Source organism: Salvelinus alpinus, chromosome 3, assembly GCF_045679555.1.
Source record: "Salvelinus alpinus chromosome 3, SLU_Salpinus.1, whole genome shotgun sequence".
Taxonomy (NCBI): domain Eukaryota; kingdom Metazoa; phylum Chordata; class Actinopteri; order Salmoniformes; family Salmonidae; genus Salvelinus; species Salvelinus alpinus.
The window spans coordinates 72,003,274-72,025,321 of NC_092088.1; the positions used below are offsets into that span (position 1 = coordinate 72,003,274).

The following is a 22,048-nucleotide window of genomic DNA, read 5'->3' on the forward strand; positions in this document are numbered from 1 at the left end:
CACAGAGATACCGTGACTGAGGCCCATTGTCGTGCCATTTATCCACCGCCATCACCTTTTTCAGCATGATAATGTACAGACCCATGTCGCAAGGAATGACTTGTACACAGTTCCTGGAAGCAGAACATGTCCCAGTTCTTCCATGGCCTGCATACTCACCAGACGTCACCCATTGAGCTTGTTTGGGATGTTCTGGATCGACTTATCCGACAGCGTGTTGCAGTTCCCCACAATATACCACTTCGCACACCCATTGAAGAGTGGTTCAACATGCCACAGGCCACAATCAACAGCCTGATGAACTCTATGTGAAGGAGATGTGTTACGCTGCATGAGGCAAATGTTGGTCACACCAGATACTGACTGGTTTTCTGATCCACGCCCTTACTTTTTTTTAAAGGTATGTGACCTGTATTCCCAGACATGTGAAATCCATAGATTAGGGCCTAATGAATTTATTACAATTGACTGATTTCCTTATATGAATTATAACTCAGTCAAATCTTTGAAATTGTTGCATGTTGAGTTTACATTTTTGTTCAGTATAGTTTGTTGATAGAACATATACAGTGGGGCAAAAACGTATTTAGTCAGCCACCAATTGTGCAAGTTCTCCCACTTAAAAAGATGAGGCCTGTAATTTTCATCATAGGTACACTTCAACTATGACAGAAAAAATGAGGGGAAAAAATCCAGAAAATCACATTGTAGGATTTTTAATGAATTTATTTGCAAATTATGGTGGAAAATAAGTATTTGGTCACCTACAAACAAGCAAGATTTCTGCCTCTCACAGACCTGTAACTTCTTCTTTAAGAGGCTCCTCTGTCCTCCACTCGTTACCTGTATTAATGGCACCTGTTTGAACTTGTTATCAGTATAAAAGACACCTGTCCACAACCTCAAACAGTCACACTCCAAACTCCACTATGGCCAAGACCAAAGAGCTTGTCAAAGGACACCAGAAACAAAATTGTAGACCTGCACCAGGCTGGGAAGACTGAATCTGCAATAGGTAAGCAGCTTGGTTTGAAGAAATCAACTGTGGGAGCAATTATTAGGAAATGGAAGACATACAAGACCACTGATAATCTCCCTCGATCTGGGGCTCCACACAAGATCTCACCCCGTGGGGTCAAAATGATCACAAGAACGGTGAACAAAAATCCCAGAACCACACGGGGGGACCTAGTGAATGACCTGCAGAGAGCTGGGACCAAAGTAACAAAGCCTACCATCAGTAACACACTACGCCGCCAGGGACTCAAATCCTGCAGTGCCAGACGTGTCCCTCTGCTTAAGCCAGTACATGTCCAGGCCCGTCTGAAGTTTGCTAGAGAGCATTTGGATAATCAAGAAGAAGATTGGGAGAATGTCATATGGTCAGATGAAACCAAAATAGAACTTTTTGGTAAAAACTCAACTCGTCGTGTTTGGAGGACAAAGAATGCTGAGTTGCATCCAAAGAACACCATACCTACTGTGAAGCATGGGGGTGGAAACATCATGCTTTGGGGCTGTTTTTCTGCAAAGGGACCAGGACGACTGATCCGTGTAAAGGAAAGAATGAATGGGGCCATGTATCGTGAGATTTTGAGTGAAAACCTCCTTCCATCAGCAAGGGCATTGAAGATGAAACGTGGCTGGGTCTTTCAGCATGACAATGATCCCAAACACACCGCCCGGGCAACGAAGGAGTGGCTTCGTAAGAAGCATTTCAAGGTCCTGGAGTGGCCTAGCCAGTCTCCAGATCTCAACCCCATAGAAAATCTTTGGAGGGAGTTGAAAGTCCGTGTTGCCCAGCAACAGTCCAAAAACATCACTGCTCTAGAGGAGATCTGCATGGAGGAATGGGCCAAAATACCAGCAACAGTGTGTGAAAACCTTATGAGGACTTACAGAAAACGTTTGACCTCTGTCATTGCCAACAAAGGGTATATAACAAAGTATTGAGATAAACTTCTGTTATTGACCAAATACTTATTTTCCACCATAATTTGCAAATAAATTCATTAAAAATTCTACAATGTGATTTTCTGGATTTTTCTTCTAATTTTGTCTGTCATAGTTGAAGTGTACATATGATGAAAATTACAGGCCTCTCTCATCTTTTTAAGTGGGAGAACTTGCACAATTGGTGGCTGACTAAATACTTTTTTGCCCCACTGTAGTTGAAGTCAGAAGTTTACATACACCTTAGCCAAATACATTTAAACTCAGTTTTTCACAATTCCTGACATTTAATCCTAGTAAAAATTCCCTGTCTTGGGTCAGTTAGGATCACCACTTTATTTTCAGAATGTGAAATAATAGTAGAAAGTGATTTATTTCAGCTTTTATTTCTTTCACATTCCCAGTGGGTCAGAAGTTTACATACACTCAATTAGTATTTGGTAGCATTGCCTTTAAATTGTTTAACTAGGGTCAAACGTTTTGGGTAGCCTTCCACAAGCTTCCCACAATAAGTTGGGTGAATTTTGGCCCATTCCTCCTGATATAGCTGGTGTAACTGAGTCAGGTTTGTAGGCCTCCTTGCTCGCACACACTTTTTCAGTTCTGCCAACAAATTTTCTATAGGATTGAGGTCAGGGCTTTGTGATGGTCACTCCAATACCTTGACTTTGTTGTCCTTAAGCCATCTTGCCACAAATTTGGAAGTATGCTTGGGGTCATTGTCCATTTGGAAGACCCATTTGTGACTAAGCTTTAACTTCCTGACTGATCTTGAGAATTCCTGTCCTGAGATGTTGCTTCAATATATCCACATAATTGTCCTTCCTCATGATGCCATCTATTTTGTGAAGTGCACCAGTCCTTCTTGCAGCAAAGCACCCCCACAAGATGATGCTGCCACCCCCAGGCTTCACGGTTGGGATGGTGTTCTTCGGCTTGCAAGCCTCCCTTTTTTTCCTCCAAACATAACAATGGTCATTATGACCAAACAGTTCTATTTTTGTTTCATCAGACCAAAAAGTACAATCTTTGTCACCATGTGCAGTTGCAAACCGTAGTCTGGATTTTTTATGGCGGTTTTGGAGCAGTGGCTTCTTCCTTGCTGAGCGGCCTTTCAGGTTATGTCGATATAGGACTCGTTTTTACTGTGGATATATATACTTTTGTATCCGTTTCCTCCAGCATCTTCACGAGGTCCTTTGCTGTTCTGCGATTGATTTGCACTTCACGCACCAAAGTACATTCATCTCTAGAAGACAGAACGCGTCTCCTTCCTGAGCGGTATGACGGCTGCGTGGTCCCATGGTGTTTATACTTGCATACTATTGTTTGTACAGATGAACGTGGTACCTTCAGGCAGTTGGAAATTGCTCCCAAGGATGAACCAGACAGTGAAGGTTTACAATTTTTGGCTGATTTCTTTTGATTTCCCCATGATGTCAAGCAAAGAGGCACTGAGTTTGAAGGTTGGCCTTGAAATACATCCACAGGTACACCTCCAATTGACTCAAATGATGTCAATTAGCCTATCAGAAGCTTCTAAAGCCATGACATAATTTTCTGGAATTTTCCAAGCTGTTTAAAGGCACAGTCAACTTAGTGAATGTTAACTTCTGACCCACTGGAATTGTGACAAGTGAATTATAAGTGAAATAATCTGTCTGTAAACAATTGTTGGAAAAATGACTTGTGTCATGCATAAAATAGATATCCTAACCGACTTGCCAAAACTAGTTTGTTAACAAGACATTTGTGGAGTGGTTGAAAAACAAGTTTTAATGACTCCAACCTAAGTGTATGTAAACTTCCGACTTCAACTGTATACAGATGGACTATCCGGAGTATCCAAATAAAGTGTGACCGGGACTTGGAAGATGGGGGGGGGGGGCTAGAGGAGAAATCCACCCCCTTTTGATGGCCAGTCCTATCAGCTGCTGGTTATAACTGCATCCCAAATGGCACCCCAATCCTTTCTAGTGCACTACATTTGACACAGATCAAAAATAGAGCACTATATAGACAATGGAGTAGCATTTCAGATGCAGACACAGCATTCCTGTTGTCAGAGCTGCTGATTGGTCATTTCTTTTTCCTATCTTTATGAAGTTCACCCTGGACTACCTGCTGACCAACACCATGATCTACTGGACCACCGGCTCCATCGTCGCTGCCATGAGGTTCTAGAAAGAGAACCTCAAGACTAACATCGAGAACAGACTGGATAACGAGTGAGTGTTTGTGTTGCTGCACAGTGCTCCATAATGACATAAGGCTGTTGGCTTTCTCTCTACAGGGCCTGTCATGTAATACCCGTTTAATGACAACAGTAATGCTACTTAATATACCATAAGTAACTTACTGTACATTTGTAGTTGTATGTGATCCTTGCAGGACTTGAACTCATGACCAACTTAATTACAGAGCCCTAATCATGCTTGCTTTATGATAGCAGGCTCCCAATAATGAGGGGCTCTAAGTGGTTGTTTGACCTACTTTAATTGAATGGACTGATTCTAATTCACCCTGGGAAAGAGCGCCTGCTAAATGAGTGTCTGCTGTAAATAAAATGTAATTGTGTTGCAGTGTTTGTTCTCTCTCGTGTCCTCAGGAAGATGGTGTACAGTATGTGCCTACAGGCTTAGCGACATTCCTTAATGAGATAATGCATGTGCCCCAGCCGTAGGAACATCTACGAAGCCACTTCGCTGCCTTCGAAGAGGCACGGCTCTTGGCCGACAACCTGCTGCAGTTTGTTAGGAAGGTGGAGAAGTTGTAGGGCTGTTGCAACAACAGCCAGTCCCAAATTGCTCCCTACCACCTGGCACAAACCCCTCGATGTTTGCAGTTCTGTAGATTCTGGATAGGTAGAAGAAGTGCAGTGGTGAAGCTCACACCATATTTGCTGACACCTTAATAAAGATCTGCAGAAATGAAATTAGGGCCAAGAAATGGGTTAGGGCCAAGGAAGAGAGGTAGGAAGCGTTTGGGACCGTCAGGAGAAGGGGTGGGACATGGGTTTGGTATGTAATGAACACAACCCAGGTATGTTCACTGCACTCTCCAGCCAAGTGCCAGGAAGACAACCAACAGCACTTCAGGGACTTAGTGTTATCACAGAGGTGCACAACTAACTACTAATAGTCCAAGTTTCTCTAAAACCATTTTATACTGGTATCAAAGCTCAAAATCAAACTGTCTTATCAAGTCAATATTTGAAATACTCTGTCAAACAATGCTATTATAATTTAAGATCAATGTAATATGAATAAAGCTTAGTCATTTGATAATGTGCACTATCAGTCAAAACATAATTGACCAGCACTAACACATTCAGGTTACACATGTCTTCCATATTGAACAAGAACTGTGGAAGCAACATATAATCAGATGTTTCAGCTCTTTCCTTCTCCTGTCCTTGTTGCAATAATGCACTACTGCTGTAATCACATCTATTGTGACAACCCTGTAATGTCTGGCTTGTTAAGTCTTTTGTAGTGTCTAATACTGGGTGGGGCTGGTTTCCCAGAATAAGTCTAGTCCTGGGATGTATACTATAATTCAGCTTTTAGCTGCAGATGTGTACAATTCAAATGAACCTGAAATCATTTAGTGATCATGCTAAAACTGACAAACAGCACTGTATATTTACAAAAGATTGTTTCAGACCTCCATTTTTAAGCAATTGAAAACCATGACATGTGAATGTACAATACAGGTACAGCCAGTGTTGCGTCTCAACCAGATGAAAAGTAGGCATACTGTCCATAACATTTTTTAGAAGGCTATATTATACACAGTAACAGCACCAACACTGCTTTCATTACAGCACATAGCCAAGCTAAAAGTAAATACATAGCTAAAAGACAACATAATTAATAAAAAATTATGTACAGATCCCGACAGCTTTTCATATGAATTGTAATAAAAACAGTCCCTGGACTAGGCTCAGGGTTACATACGCTGTGTTTACACAGGCAGCACAATTTTGATAATTTTTCAATTTCACATGAGAAATTTTTCAGAGCTGATCTGATTGTTCAAAAGACCAATTAGTGAAAACAAGATCAGAACTGGACTGCCTGTGTAAATGCAGCCAGAGAGACAGGTGTCCCTGAAAGAGAGGTATGGCAAATGTGTAAATCCACTCGGTCAACATTTGGGCTGCTTTTACACAGGTCCATATTCACAAATGGTCTCAGAGTGCTGATCTAGGATCAGGTGCACTAGGTCCATATAATGTTAGTCATTGTGATCCAAAAGGTCAAACTGAACCTAGATCAGCACTCCTACTCTGAGACACTTCATAAAGAAGTGTCTCAGAAGGCCCAGTTTTGCCTTCAGATCAGTACAAGTAGGATTATTTAAACAGGGGGGACCTGATCCTAGATTAGCACTCTTACTTTCAGACTCTGAATACAGGACCTTGTCTCATCTCATACTATGCTATGGCTGTGGGTTAGAGTACCTTCCTTGTCCCTTGTATGTCACTTGCTGAAGCCTTTGATAGTCAAGGGGGCCTGAAACCACACATAGTCCTGCCAGGCAGTCTGCCCTCCTCCCTCAGACATCCCAGACCCAGAGACACTACTGGGGTCACAAGACAGAGAAATAACCTGGCTCTTCACCCGTGTGGGGACCTTGAAATCCAGCTTGGGCCGGAACCACCCCACGCCACAGTCCCTATGGGCCAGAACCATGACCGTCGTGGCTGTGAGCAGGACAGGTTTAGCGTCAGACAACAGGTCGGCCACGAAGAGCGTGCGGAAGACTTGGCGCAAACACGAGGAGACGCGTAGGCTCCGGTCGCCGGTGGCTAGTATCACATCCTCCATGTTGACTTCGTACAGCTCCTTGGGAAGGAGGAGGGAGCCGCCGAGCAGGAGGAGCACACGGGGGACCAGGGAGAGGGAGAAGAGCACTTCCAGTTGTTGTAGCACCTGCTCAAGGTCTTGGAGGGTACGCTGGCACCTCCTCCAGTCCAGGCCTTCTGCAGTGGACTGACCGGGCCTCCAGCCCACCGCCTCCTCATTCTGGGGGAAAGAGGAAGAGCGAGGGCCTGGGGTCAAACAGCAACTCATAGAGCCTAGACAACACTGCTAGGAGTAGGGCTATTATAGCAGCCAGTATTTATTCAATTGGAATAAATCTGTATTGCAAGAGGTTCCCAAGGTTCATCCCCTCCGACCTTCTCCAATGCATTTTGAGAAGGTGGTGAGAAGAGATGAAACAAGGAATCAAAGAAAGACAAATTGGGAAAACAGTCATTGATGTTAAATAAGTAGTGAGAGAAACATGGTTGAGAACGTTGGAAGCATCACTGCCCAGCACTCACCTGCATGGCAGCTTGCTGTCTCTTCTGAGAGTAAACCAGCTGGTCATAGGTCATGGGCAGCTGTTGTCTTTGGTAAAGGATACACTTCAGTATCTCACTGACGAAGCGGCAGCAGCCCTCCTGTGTGACCAAGCCTGGGAAGACTACCTCCACACGGCCCTCCTCCCTGGCCCTCCGTAGCGTCGCTGCATCGTCAGCCTCAGCCTGCTTGGAGGGGGTCAGAGGGGGGAGAGTGGTGGCTGTGTCTGTGCTGCTGGTCTCGGTGATAACCTGACAGGTACTGTCTGCGGATGACGGATCTGTGGATAGAACACAATAGAATCATCTGATAGGTCCACCTCAGAATTTGAGCAGATCACTGTCAAATTACTTTTTGGGAGATAGGTTCTGGGTTTCCGAGACTAATGACAGCCTAGGCACCATGGTGGCAGGCAACCAGTCAGAGAGACTAGGCTGTCATAAGTGTTGTTGGTTCAATAAGCTTATTTTACAATACAAACAATTTCTACAGCTATGTTTCAAAGAATTGATCACCTGACATATCATGCGTATGACCTGGCTGACTGACGTATGATACATTTATCATGGACACAGAGAGATATCGTAGCTACAAGTACTGTAGCTACCTACGAATAGCAACACGTGAACATCATGCGCAAGTGAATAGGAATAGAAGAGAGACCGACCAACATCAGAAACACAGGAGAGGATGTAGTTTTCCTTATCTTCCGTGGTTACTACGATATCTTTGGATTTAATCTCATCTGACTTTGAGCTGTTTGGTGTGTTACATTTGCTTGTTGTTGTCGGTGTTTCCTGGGATAGTCGCCCCGAGGTTTCCGTAGCTGATTGTTCGTCTGAGAAGTCGTTTGTTCGGCTCGGGACGTTACATTTGGTGTCGGATTTAATGTGTATGTTGAGCCCTTTTCCTTGCGAAGTTGGGAGACACATTTTTGATCGGAGGTTGTGATCATTTGTGAATATATTCGTTGTCTCTACGCTCCCCGTTACCACCTCCCTGCTTGTTTGTTTCGCCATCGCTGACTCGTTTTGAAAAATTCCACTCAGTGCGTTGCATCATGGGAAGACGAGTGGAAACCGGTCATTGCGTGAAGGGATCCAGCTCATTCTTCTTCTTTGAGGTTCAACGGCGGTTGGCATCAAATACATTTAGCATTTCCGCCACCTACTACACTGGAGTATAACTCCCTTATACTTCGCTTGAATCTTTAAATTAAAAACAAAAAAAATACCCTACCATCTAAACCTACCAACCTACTCCACTATTTAAATCTATTTAGTTCTACCTAAGGCCAACAGCCTGAAAGGATGGGACACCACCACTTAACACACCCTGTAACTCTTCTGACGTCAAGTCTCGCACACCCAAATACCTCTCTGCAGCTGCCACCACCACCTCAACTTTCTTCACTGCCTCAGCATAAGACAACTTCTGCACTACTCTAACCCTGGAAACCTCAACCTGCCTTTCTTGACCAGACATTTTTGATCCCCAGCCTCATGGACACCCCTACAATTAACACATACCACTACTTTCCCCAGTGCTACACATTCCTTTGTCTCATGCCCTTCTGCACACTTCTCACACCTAGGAACCTCCCTCCTACATACTGCTGTGACATGCCCATAAGCTTGACACCTGTAACAACGTAATGTATTCGGCACAAAAGCTTGCACGGGATAACTTATACTTCCTACCATCACTATGTCAGGCAAAGACTCAACATCAAAACTGAAAAGGACAGACCGATTCTTATTTTTCACCACTCACGCCACCCTGTCTGCGTCGCACCAAACGACGAGCATCACAAACACCAGGAATCTTAAGGGATCCAGCTTTAGTCAAATGAACGTCAAAAGTAGAATTTGGGGGGATTTTAACTAACCCTAAACCTTTTCTAAACATTTACCTAATTCTCTTAACCTGCTACATGTATTATCCTAACCTGCTCCCTAAGTTCCTAAGAATCCAAGATGGCGTAGCAGTGTAGACGTGTTTCTTTAGTCCTCTCGTGTACGTTCGTATTTTTTCGTATTTCTTGTATATATTTAAAAAAAAAAATTCTATCTCTTTTCGATTTTTAATTCGATTATACCTTCCGGTAACCTACCTCACCCAATGTGATACGGAATCGCTATTATTTTTTAAACTTTGGAACACTTTCAAGAACCCCCAGTAGCTAACCAGCTAATCAGCTACAAGCTAATTTAGCCATTTTTTGCCGCTGCTAGCAGCTTTTACCTTCTGCACAGACACCAGCCCTGTTATTAGCCTGGATATTACTCACCAATTTACCAGCATCGGACTGTCTCTCGACAACAACGCCGGATTCCTGCCGTAATCCCTGAGCCACTACTTCTGATCCTCACAGCTAGCTTGCAGCTAGCGCAGCTAGCGCCACTGCCACGAAGCTAGCACCAGTTAGCAAACACAATTCTACAATTCACAACCTCTCTTTCGCCATCGCCATCCGGCTTGGATTCTCTGTCGACACGACCACGTCTGGTCTGCAGACGAATACCCCATCCGCTGTGCCCTCAACCGGCCTCCGTCTGAGCAGACCCCCTCCGTCTGAGCAGACCACCCCCCGGGCTACTAACTTTAAACGCCGCGTGCTAGCTTAGTGGAGGCCTCCCTGCTCCATCTACGGCTGCCCCCTGGACACTATGATCACTTGGCTACATAGCTGATGCCTGCTTGACTGTCCATTAATTCACGGTACTCCATTCTGTTTATTTGTGTTTTATCTGTCGGCTCTGTGCTTTAACTCAGGATCTGTGTGTAGTTAATCCGACCCTCTCTGCCTAGTCGTCGCCATTTTTACCTGTTGTTGCTGTGTTAGTGGACTAGCTGCTGTTATCTTACCTGTTGTTTTAGCTAGCTCTCCCAATCAAGACCTGCAATCACTTTATGCCTTATTGTATGTCTCTCTCAAATATCAATATGCCTTGCATACTGTTGTTCAGGCTAGTTATCATTATCATTGTTTTGGTTTGCAATGGACCCCGTAGTTCCACTCTCCGTACCTCTGATACCTCCTTTGTCCCACCCCCCACACATGCGGTGACCTCACCCATTGAGACCAGCATGTCCAGAGATACAACCTCTCTTATCATCACCCAGTGCCTGGGCTTGCCTCCGCTGTACCCGTGCCCCACCATACCCCTGTCTGCACATTATGCCCAGAATCTATTCTACCACGCCCATAAATCTGCTCCTTTTATTCTTTGTCCCCAACGCTCTAGGCGACCAGTTTTGATAGCCTTTAGCCGCACCCTCATCCTACTACTCCTCTGTTCCTCGGGTGATGTGGAGGTAAACCCAGGCCCTGCATGTCCCCAGTCACCCTCATTTGTTGACTTCTGTGATCGAAAAAGCCTTGGCCTCATGCATGTCAACATCAGAAGCCTCCTCCCTAAGTTTTCCTTACTCACCGCTTTAGCACACTCTGCCAACCCTGATGTCCTTGCCGTGTCCGAATCCTGGCTTAGGAAGGCCACCAAAAATTCTGGGATTTCCATACCCAACTATAACACTTTCCGTCAAGATAGAACTGCCAAAGGGGGAGGAGTTGCAATCTACTGCAGAGATAGCCTGCAAAGTTCTGTCATACTTTCCAGGTCTATGCCCAAACAGTTCGAACTTCTAATTTAAAAAATTTATCTCTCCAGAAATAAGTCTCTCACTGTTGCCGCCTGCTACCGACCCCCCTCAGCTCCCAGCTGTGCCCTGGACACCATCTGTGAATTGATCGCTCCCCATCTAGCTTCAGAGTTTGTTCTGTTAGGTGACCTAAACTGGGATATGCTTAACACCCCGGCAGTCCTACAATCCAAGCTTGATGCCCTCAATCTCACACAAATCATCAAGGAACCCACCAGGTACAACCCTAAATCCGTAAACATGGGCACCCTAATAGACATTATCCTGACCAACCTGCCCTCCAAATACACCTCTGCTGTCTTCAATCAAGATCTCAGCGATCACTGCCTCATTGCCTGTATCCGCCACGGGTCCGCGGTCAAACGACCACCCCTCATCACTGTCAAACGCTCCCTAAAACACTTCTGCGAGCAGGCCTTTCTAATCGACCTGGCCCGGGTACCCTGGAAGGATATTGACCTCATCCCGTCAGTTGAGGATGCCTGGTCATTCTTTAAAAGTTACTTCCTCACCATATTAGACAAGCATGCTCCGTTCAAAAAATGCAGAACCAAGAACAGATATAGCCCTTGGTTCACTCCAGACCTGACTGCCCTCGACCAGCACAAAAACATCCTGTGGCGAACTGCAATAGCATCGAAGAGCCCCCGCGATATGCAACTGTTCAGGGAAGTCAGGAACCAATACACGCAGTCAGTCAGGAAAGCAAAGGCCAGCTTTTTCAAGCAGAAATTTGCATCCTGTAGCTCTAACTCCAAAAAGTTCTGGGATACTGTAAAGTCCATGGAAAACAAGAGCACCTCCTCCCAGCTGCCCACTGCACTGAGGCTAGGTAACACGGTCACCACTGATAAGTCCGTGATAATCGAAAACTTCAACAAACATTTCTCAATGGCTGGCCATGCCTTCCTCCTGGCGACTCCAACCTTGGCCAACAGCCCCGCCCCCCCCCGCTGCTACTCGCCCAAGCCTCCCCAGCTTCTCCTTTACCCATATCCAGATAGCAGATGTTCTGAAAGAGCTGGAAAACCTGGACCCATACAAATCAGCTGGGCTTGACAATCTGGACCCCCTATTTCTGAAACTGTCCGCCGCCATTGTCGCACCCCCTATTACCAGCCTGTTCAACCTCTCCTTCGTATCATCTGAGATCCCCAAGGATTGGAAAGCTGCCGCGGTCATCCCCCTCTTCAAAGGGGGAGACACCCTGGACCCAAACTGTTACAGACCTATATCCATCCTGCCCTGCCTATCTAAGGTCTTCGAAAGCCAAGTCAACAAACAGATCACTGACCATCTCGAATCCCACCGTACCTTCTCCGCTGTGCAATCCGGTTTCCGAGCCGGTCACGGGTGCACCTCAGCCACGCTCAAGGTACTAAACGATATCATAACCGCCATCGATAAAAGACATTACTGTGCAGCCGTCTTCATCGACCTGGCCAAGGCTTTCGACTCTGTCAATCACCATATTCTTATCGGCAGACTCAGTAGCCTCGGTTTTTCTAATGACTGCCTTGCCTGGTTCACCAACTACTTTGCAGACAGAGTTCAGTGTGTCAAATCGGAGGGCATGTTGTCCGGTCCTCTGGCAGTCTCTATGGGGGTACCACAGGGTTCAATTCTCGGGCCGACTCTTTTCTCTGTATACATCAATGATGTTGCTCTTGCTGCGGGCGATTCCCTGATCCACCTCTACGCAGACGACACCATTCTATATACTTCCGGCCTTTCCTTGGACACTGTGCTATCTAACCTCCAAACGAGCTTCAATGCCATACAACACTCCTTCCGTGGCCTCCAACTGCTCTTAAACGCTAGTAAAACCAAATGCATGCTTTTCAACCGGTCGCTGCCTGCACCCGCACGCCCGACTAGCATCACCACCCTGGACGGTTCCGACCTAGAATATGTGGAAATCTATAAGTACCTAGGTGTCTGGCTAGACTGCAAACTCTCCTTCCAGACTCATATCAAACATCTCCAATCCAAAATCAAATCAAGAATCGGCTTTCTATTCCGCAACAAAGCCTCCTTCACTCACGCCGCCAAACTTACCCTAGTAAAACTGACTATCCTACCGATCCTCGACTTCGGCGATGTCATCTACAAAATAGCTTCCAATACTCTACTCAGCAAACTGGATGCAGTTTATCACAGTGCCATTAGTTTTGTTACTAAAGCACCTTATACGACCCACCACTGCGACCTGTATGCCCTAGTCGGCTGGCCCTCGCTACATGTTCGTCGTCAGACCCACTGGCTCCAGGTCATCTACAAGGCTATGCTAGGTAAAGTGCCGCCTTATCTCAGTTCACTGGTCACGATGGCTACACCCACCCGCAGCACGCGCTCCAGCAGGTGTATCTCACTGATCATCCCTAAAGCCAAAACCTCATTTGGACGCCTTTCCTTCCAGTTCTCTGCTGCCTGCGACTGGAACGAATTGCAAAAATCTCTGAAGTTGGAGACTTTTATCTCCCTCAACAACTTTAAAAATCTGCTATCCGAGCAGCTAACCGATCGCTGCAGCTGTACATAGTCCATCTGTAAACTACCCACCCAATTTACCTACCTCACCCCCCATACTGCTTTTATTTATTTACTTTTCTGCTCTTTTGCACACCAGTATCTCTTCTTGCACATGATCATCTGATGATTTATCACTCCAGTGTTAATCTGCTAAATTGTAATTATTCGATTTATTGCCTACCTCATGCCTTTTGCACACATTGTATATAGATTCTCTTTTTTTCTACCATGTTATTGACTTGTTTATTGTTTACTCCATGTGTAACTCTGTGTTGTCTGTTCACACTGCTATGCTTTATCTTGGCCAGGTCGCAGTTGCAAATGAGAACTTGTTCTCAACTAGCCTACCTGGTTAAATAAAGGTGAAAAAAAAAATAAAAAAAAATAATAAGTTCTCTTAACCTGCTGTGAAAAGTCAAATCTGACTTTAATTTGACAAAAGCTCCATTATGAAAAAAGATTGCAGTCAGGGTGTAGTATAACTGCAGTATGCGACAAATACTGCGTCCAAAATAACATTTTTTTTACTGCAGTGATTTTAGAGTGCAGTATAACTACTAGAGTTATTCTGCAATTACTGCGTCCAAAATACCATAGTCGACTGCAGTTACTGCACTTTGACTGCAGTTTCAAAACTCAAATCTTTTTTTGTAAGGCCTGGATCAAAGGTGTTTATAACTAACCCAAGACAGACCACAGCACTTCTTCTTTTGCTTCTTCTATGATATCATGGCAGACTGCAAACAAATGTTTAAAGTGAATGTAGTCACCTACTGTGCTTGAATGTCCGATCAATCATGATATGCCCAATTCTATACTACCATGAAAATTCTAAACCAAATAAATCCCTACTAACTTCTACCACACCCTCTCCCCCAAAAAACTGCCCAACCCCATTAAACTTGATCTATATTATGCTGAAAAAATCCACCCTTAGGAGTGTTCAGCATGTCAGCAACCATTTCAACAGTAACGTATGTTACCCACAATATCTCTTCTGCCATCTCCACAATAACCTTCATCCTGGCATTTCTGCTTTCCACAACCGAGTTGTATTGATAACCGTACCAATTAAAGCTATGAAGTCAACTTTATTAATTATCAAAGTGTCATTTGACACCGCACATTCATGAGTTCAAGATTTTATGAGCAGGCCTCAAAACCATGCCAAGACCAGTAGAAGCAATGACTACAGTTGCTACTACAGGAACATCCATGTAAGCTCCATCAGTCCGCAGTGTAGTTCTACCAATATGTCTTACAGCCTCTGCACATTATGACTGATCCTATATCTCTGGAACTCTCTAACCTCTCTCTGCACCTGGCATCCACCAAATGCTGCACTGTGTTCTCCCCCACAATTACAGCACTCACATTGCTTCCACAATCACCGTAATCATGTTCCTCTCTGCACTTGGCACATCTTTTCTTTCCTTTACACTGAGCAGCTTCATGTCCCATTCTTTGGCATTTAAAACAATTTGTATTTTTTGTATTTAATATGCTGCCAAAGCAGCAGCTACTCTTCCTGGGGTCCAGCAAAATGAAGGAAGTTTATACAATTTTAAAACACAATACATTCACAGATTTCACAACACACTGTGTGCCCTCAGGCACTCCACCACTACCACATATCTCCAGTACTAAATCCATGTGTATGTATAGTGCGTATGTTATCATTTGTGTGTGTGTGTGTGTGGGTGTGTGTATGCATGTGTCTGTGCCCATGTTTGATTTGCTTCACAGTCCCCGCTGTTCCATAAGATGTTTTTGCGTCAGTTACTTGTTGTGGAATAGAGTTCCATGTAGTCATGGCTCTATGTAGTACGGTGTGCCTCCCATAGTCTGTTCTGGACTTGGGGACTGTGAAGAGACCTCTTGTGGCATTTCTTGTGGGGTATGCATGTGTGTCCGAGCTGTGTGCCAGTAGTTTAGACAGACAGCTCGGTGCATTCAACATGTCAATACATCTCATAAATAAAAGTACTGATGAAGTCAATCTCTCCTCCACTTTAAGCCAGGAGAGATTGACATGCATATTATTAATATTAGCCCTCTGTGTACATCCAAGAGCCAGCCGTGCTGCCCTGTTCTGAGCCAATTGCAATTTTCCTAAGTCCTTTTTTGTGGCACCTGACCACATAAAAAAAGATATAACAAAATTCACCTTTATTTAACCAGGTAGGCTAGTTGAGAACACATTCTCATTTGCAACTGCGACCTGGCCAAGATAAAGCATAGCAATTCGACACATACAACAACACAGAGTTACACATGGAATAAACAAAACATACAGTCAATAATACAGTAGAAAAATAAGTCTATATACAATGTGAGCAAATGAGGTGAGATAAGGGCAAAAAAAGGCCACGGTGGCGAGGTAAATACAATATAGCAAGTAAAACACTGGAATGGTAGATTTGCAGTGGAAAAATGTGCAAAGTAGAAATAGAAATAATGGGGTGCAAAGGAGCAAAATAAATAAATAAATACATGACTGAACAGTAGTCAAGGTGTGACAAAACTAGGGCCTGTAGGACCTGCCTTGTTGATAGTGTTGTTAAGGCAGAGCATCGCTTTATTATAGACAGACTTCTCCCCATCTTAGCTACGACTGCGTCAATATGTTTTGACCATGACAGTTTACAATCTAGTGTTACTCCAAGCAGTTTAGTCATCTCAACTTGCTCAATTTCCACATTATTTATTAAAAGATTTAGTTGAGGTTTAGGGTTTAGTGAGTGTTTTGTTTAATGCTTTTAGTTTTAGAAATATTTAGGGCTAACTTATTCCTTGTCACCCACTCTGAAACTAACTGCAGCTCTTTGTTGAGTGTTGCAGTCATTTCAGTCGCTGTAGTAGCTGACGTGTATAGTGTTGAGTCATCCACATACATAGAAACTCTGGCTTTATTCAAAGTCAGTGACAATGCAGTGCATATGGGACAAATTCTCAAACATTGAAACTAAGGAATCCTATCTGTACATTTTCTTTAATATCATCTATGGACATAGATATTGTGACCTCATTGATGACTCCGCTCAACATAGCATAAGCACCAGGTAAGCATTTCACTGTAAGGTCTACTACACCTGTTGTATTCAGCGCATGTGACAAATAAAATGGGATTTGAGGTACATTGCTTTTAATCTTCTTCCCATTAAGCTTTTCCATTTGCAGAATCTTCCCTTGTTGAGCCTGGCTATCCACAGCCTGTCGTTTTCAATGGGAACAAATTAGTCATAGTAGGCAGAACAATGAAGGGGGCAGAGCCAAGCACGAGCATGCGCAACCTGGCTAGCGAGATCCTATTGCCGCGTTCTAGCATGTATTTGGCTATTTCCTTTAGGGAACGCCTACTCTAAAGTGCGCGTGTGTGATAACTCAATTCGCAACTGTACTCCTTCTAAACAACGCAATTTTTTAAACATTTGGCAAAGGGTAAAGACTACAAAACTTAGTCCACTCTGTTCGTAATAAATTATAGTTTTGGGAACAGAAAACTGTTGAGATCAAATGTTTAATCGATGAGAACATTTGTCAGAATTTCGTCCACAATCCATCTCGCTCCATCTTCTCCCACTGGCCACTGCGCCTTCTCTAACCACCATATAAGGTAGTGAGTGGAAACGCCAAGCGGATGCTTCACATTTATACATCCGGTTAAATATATTTCTCATTGCTCTATCTGTGGCGGAATACCTTCTTAACATGGCCGTGGAAGACTGGAGCTCAATCCTATGAACCCAAGTCAAGTAGAGCCACCTAGCGGTGAGTCTGTGCAGACGGGGACAAGCACAATGGCAGCAGCTGCATCACGCAGTTAATCAAGTTGATATCAGTCCGTTCTGAGAAGTAAACTATTGGAAGAGGCCTGTAAACGAGTAAGTTTCCCACAGCTATTAAAGCTGAATCAGTTTATTGCCATTTCAAAGTTAACGGATTGTAGCTACTTATGTGACTGACACGGTGCAGTTCTCAGGTGACTTGGACGAAAGTGCGCTGTGCCATGGCGTCAGTGCGTGTGGCTGCCCGTGTACGACCCTTGATCAAAAGGTCTGTATACTGATGGAGTCAGTCAATACGCACTATGGCAACGTTAATGAACAGTATTTCCAGCACTTCTACACAGTTTGACATTACTTATTATTCTTCTCTTGGGTACATGGAGCGGCATTTTGAAAACAGTATAAGTGGAAAGTAAAAATGTTGCAGTTTTAACTGTTCAGTTACTATCTCATATGTTCATATTCTGTTAACTCCTACCCAAATAATGTTGTTGACTCATCCTATAGTGGTATTTGTGGCCAAGGCATACATTCTAGAAAAAACACTTCCAAAAACTACACCTCAAACAGCCCGTTTAAAACATGCTTGCGATTTCCTCAGAGGATGATGTCTGGCCAATCAGCAGTCTACTCACCTTAATATTTTTAATGACCAGTATACACCTCCACCATTCTGTTGTTGGGGTGCTTCCACACTATCAACACAGAAAATCTGCTTTTTAACATACTTTTTAACAATAATTTGTCAGGATAACGATTTCACTTGTCTTTTAATTATAGGTCATATGTTATAGACATTTGCAAACATTGGACAATCACTTTAAAGGTTGACTTTTGGTAAAAACTCAAATACTTGATTTAAACTGTGTAACTGATTTAATGTACTATCACAGGCTTTCCTAAACTCATATCCCCTTTTTCAACTAGGCCTTTATTTTTTTTATTTTACTTTTATTTAACTAGGCAAGTCAGTTAAGAACAAATTCTTATTTTCAATGACGGCCTAGGAACAGTGGGTTAACTTCTTTGTTCAGGGGCAGAAGGACAGATTTTTACCTTGTCAGCTCAGGGATTCAATCTTGCAACCTTTCGGTTACTAGTCCAACGCTCTAACCACTGGGCTATGTACAGTCATGTTGACATCAGCATATTTTTTTGTTATATGACTTAGCCCTTTAATGGACTAAAGAAGCCTAATGTTACTCTTTATATTGTTAGGGTTCCCACATAGCCATATGTCCATGTTACAGCGCTTGTTTAGGGAAAACAGAGCAGAGTCGACTATCTGTGCTAATCATCTGCGTCTACGAACACCTGTGTGCAATAGGAATACACAAATGTGTTGTCACTGAAAAAAAGGAGGGTGCTTTATGTTTCTAGAACAATAATGGAATTGAGAATTGATTCACGTTTAGATGGAGTATTTGGCTGCCACAGCCAATTCTCCCCTAAACAGAACATTTAAGGTCCTTGGACTATAAAGGTGTGTAGTAATATAACCGTGTTGTAAAATAAAATGATTTCTCGCTGATATTGAACATGCGTTCCTTATGTTTCCAAAACCAAACCGTCAGCGTTAACATTTTGAGCAAGCGTTGGGGCTCTTAATAAAACTCCCCCGGCCAGAAGATACTATCGTCAATAGGGGCTAAATGTAGTTGGCGTCTAAATGGGCTAGATATGACTCGGCATATGAACGAAGGCTATATATGTTTTGATATAGTCATGATTCGCACAACACATTTTGAAGTCCAATGGTGATTTTTCAAAGAATAACTGCACAGTTCAAACTCTTCTTACCTGATAAGAGGGGAATTTCTGATTCAAGTAAATTATCATCACGACACTGACTGTATTTATCAAGGCACTACCAATCAATTGGCTGTAGGCCAACATTGGGCATTGTATTCAGTTTTCTACATAAAACAGCCTGACTGACTTCAAGTAAACTGCTCAAAAGTCTACATTAATTTCACAGAGAAAAGGAAGTGTCTGCGAAGGTCATTATCCACATGGAGGGGAGCACCACTTCTATAGATTGCAACAAAAAGGTGAATTATTGATTCATTTCAATGCTATATATATATATATATAAGCATTCAAAAAAACAGACAATGTTTAAGAGACATTTTTGTACAAATATTGGGACCAACTAAAGGCTCTAGAATGAGGATGACATGTTGCACAATGACTAAAATAACAATACCTCTCCTGTTTTATAAATTAATCTAAGCGATTATGCTTGTAGCACCTTTCCAAAGGCACCCCTGGCACTGGCCTGAAGGAAAGAGGCAGACAGTCATTCTCCTATGATTTCTCCTATGATTCTACCGATGTCGGAAGCCCCAACTTTGTGCCTCAGGAGAAGGTATAGAACACACACACACCTCTAAACCTGCAGCCACTCTCAAGCCAAGTGGTAAGCTGTTGGTTACAACTTCATCAGCTATACTCTGTGGTGTGTGTGTTCTCTTTTCTACATGGAGAAGAGGCTGTACATCTTATCTTCAGCTCCAGACTTGAGTCCTGCAGTGATGTTCTTCAAGCTCTTTGTACTCGAGAGCAGAACCCTCAGATACCGACTGAACTCACCCCGTTTTCACACATGCTTCAGGCTTAACCCCTATTTCACCTCTTACTCTCACCTCCAGGGCCCTCTTCAACCACCCCCATCACTGTTGCACCCCATATGATTACATATAGGAGACCTCTATGCTCCTCTCTCACCACTGTCTACTAAGATTCCAGTGTTTTGTACACCATGCACTGTCTGAGGCTGTATATAATACTATACATGTTCAAGTAAGACCAACTCTTGTGAACCTGTCCCGAACCATTGCATACTCTGTACCTAAAACCAAATCAAATGTTATTTGTCACATGCGCTGAATACAATGGGTAGACCTTACAGTGAAATGCTTACTTACAAGCCCTTAACCAACAAAGCAGTTTTTTTTAAATGCCTGGGGAGAAGAAAATGCCTGAAAATAAATAAATATATATATATATAACAAATAATTAAAGAGCAGCAGTCAAATAACAATAGCGCGGCTATATACAGGGTGGTACCGGTACAGAGTCAAGGTGTGGGGGCACCAGTTAGTTGAGGTAATTGAGGTAATATGTATATGTAGTTATTAAAATGACTATGCATGGATGATAACAGAGAGCAGCAGCGATGTAAAAGAGGGGTGGGGGAGGCAGTGCAAATAGTCTGGGTAGCCATTTGATTAGATGTTCAGAAGTCTTGTGGCTTGTTTAGCTGTTTAGAAGCCTCTTGGACCTAGACTTTGCACTCCGGTACCGCTTGCCATGTGGTAGCAGAGAGAACAGTCTATGACTAGGGTGGCTAGAATCGGACAATTTTTAGGGCCTTCCTCGAACACCGCCTGGTCTAGAGATCATGGATGGCAGGAAGCTTGACTCCAGTGATGTACTGGGCCGTACGCACTACCCTCTGTAGTGCCTTGCGGTTGGAGGCTGAGCAGTTACCATACCAGGCAGTAATGCAACCATTCAGGATGCTCTCGATGGTGCAGCTGTAGAACCTTTTGAGGATCTGGGGACCCATGCAAAATCTTTTCAGTCTCCTGAGGGGGAATAGGGTTCTGTTGGGGTCTGAGAATATGAAATATACATATTCATGTCACTGAGGGAGAGAGGGTAATGTATAACGTTTACATTATATCAGGTATCCTATTGATATATTGAGTGCAGGGAAGTGATCACATGTGGCAGGCATTGATAAGGGGAGAGAGCCATGGATTAGTGATGAAGGGGGGTCGAGATCAGGTCAGGTTACATTAAGGGAGAAATAAGTTTATGGCTGTATTACTTTGTCCTGCCTAGCAGTAAAGACAAACAAGATGTGTAGGAGGAGACTCAGCCTAGGAGAAAGGGTTAAATATCAGTACTTCTGTGAACAATGTCTTTGTCTAATGCAGCTGTATTGATCCTCTGGGAAGAATAAACTTGGTTAAGCTTTCATAGTGTCAGTTGAGTTTTTACTCTGAGAATTAGTACGTAACAGTGCCCTCATCATGATTGTCTTGGTGTGCATGGACCATGTTATTTTGTTGGTGATGTTGAAGCTCCACTACAGCCCCATCGATGAAAATGGGAGCGTGCTTGGTCCTCCTTTTCCTGTAGTCCACAATCATCTCATTTGTCTTGATCACGTTGAGGGAGAGGTTGTTGTCCTGGCACCACACGGACAGGTCTCTGACCTCCTCCCTATAGGCTGTCTCGTCTGTGATCAGGTCTGTTGTGTCATTGGCAAACTTGATGATGGTGTTGGAGTCGTGCCTGTCCATGCGGTCATGCGTGAACAGGGAGTACAGGAGGGGACTGAGCACACACCCCTGAGGGGGCCCCGGTTCCTCTCTAGGTTTCTTTTTAGGTTCTGGCCTTTCTAGGGAGTTTTTCCTAACCACCGTGCTTCTACACCTGCATTGCTTGCTGTTTGGGGTTTTAGGCTGGGTTTCTGTACAGCACTTTGTGACATCAGCTGATGTAAGAAGGGCTTTATAAATAAATTTGATTGATTGAGGATCAGCGTGGTGGATGTGTTAATCTTACAGCCTGGGGGTGGCCCGTCAGGAAGTCCAGGATCCAGTTGTAGAGGGAGGGGTTTAGTCCCAGGGTCCTTGGCTTAGTGATGAGCTTTGAGTGCACTATGGTGTTGAACGCTGAGCTGTAGTCAATGAATAGCATTCTCAAAAAGGTGTTCCTTTTGTCCAGGTGGGAAAGGGCAGTGTG

General features: G+C 43.8%; 2 protein-coding genes across 6 annotated transcripts in view; one reads left to right on the forward strand and one right to left on the reverse strand.

The window, feature by feature from the left end:
* Positions 1-5,572: 5,572 nt before the first annotated feature.
* Positions 5,573-8,416, reverse strand: mad2l1bp (MAD2L1 binding protein). The gene is made up of 3 exons (XM_071393954.1): positions 7,972-8,416; positions 7,286-7,584; positions 5,573-6,983 (listed from the first exon to the last, which is right to left on the reverse strand). Exons 1-3 carry the CDS (start codon positions 8,321-8,323, stop codon positions 6,438-6,440), a joined length of 1,197 nt encoding a protein of 398 aa, XP_071250055.1. The 5' UTR covers positions 8,324-8,416; the 3' UTR covers positions 5,573-6,437.
* Positions 8,417-16,843: 8,427 nt separating this feature from the next.
* The window catches only part of LOC139571261 (uncharacterized), a 63,744-nt gene continuing 58,539 nt past the window's right edge, over positions 16,844-22,048 (forward strand). For 2 of the 5 annotated variants that reach the window (XM_071393955.1, XM_071393957.1), the window contains exons 1-4: positions 16,851-17,386; positions 17,478-17,558; positions 19,269-19,341; positions 19,539-19,658. In XM_071393955.1, coding sequence (XP_071250056.1) covers positions 17,512-17,558; positions 19,269-19,341; positions 19,539-19,658 — 240 coding nt within the window. In that variant the 5' untranslated portion in view covers positions 16,851-17,386; positions 17,478-17,511. Of the gene's footprint in view, positions 17,387-17,477; positions 17,559-19,268; positions 19,342-19,538; positions 19,659-22,048 lie in introns of all 5 variants that reach the window. The other 3 variants (XM_071393959.1, XM_071393956.1, XM_071393958.1) reach the window with 3 other exon arrangements.

Coding starts and splice junctions, on each gene's coding strand:
- mad2l1bp (XM_071393954.1), bottom strand. CDS start 8,323: ATGGCGAAACAAACAAGCAGGGAGGTGGTAACGGGGAGCGTAGAGACA. Junction 7,585..7,971: donor CTCCTGTGTTTCTGATGTTG/GTCGGTCTCTCT, acceptor TTCTATCCACAG/ATCCGTCATCCGCAGACAGT. Junction 6,984..7,285: donor GACAGCAAGCTGCCATGCAG/GTGAGTGCTGGG, acceptor TCTTTCCCCCAG/AATGAGGAGGCGGTGGGCTG.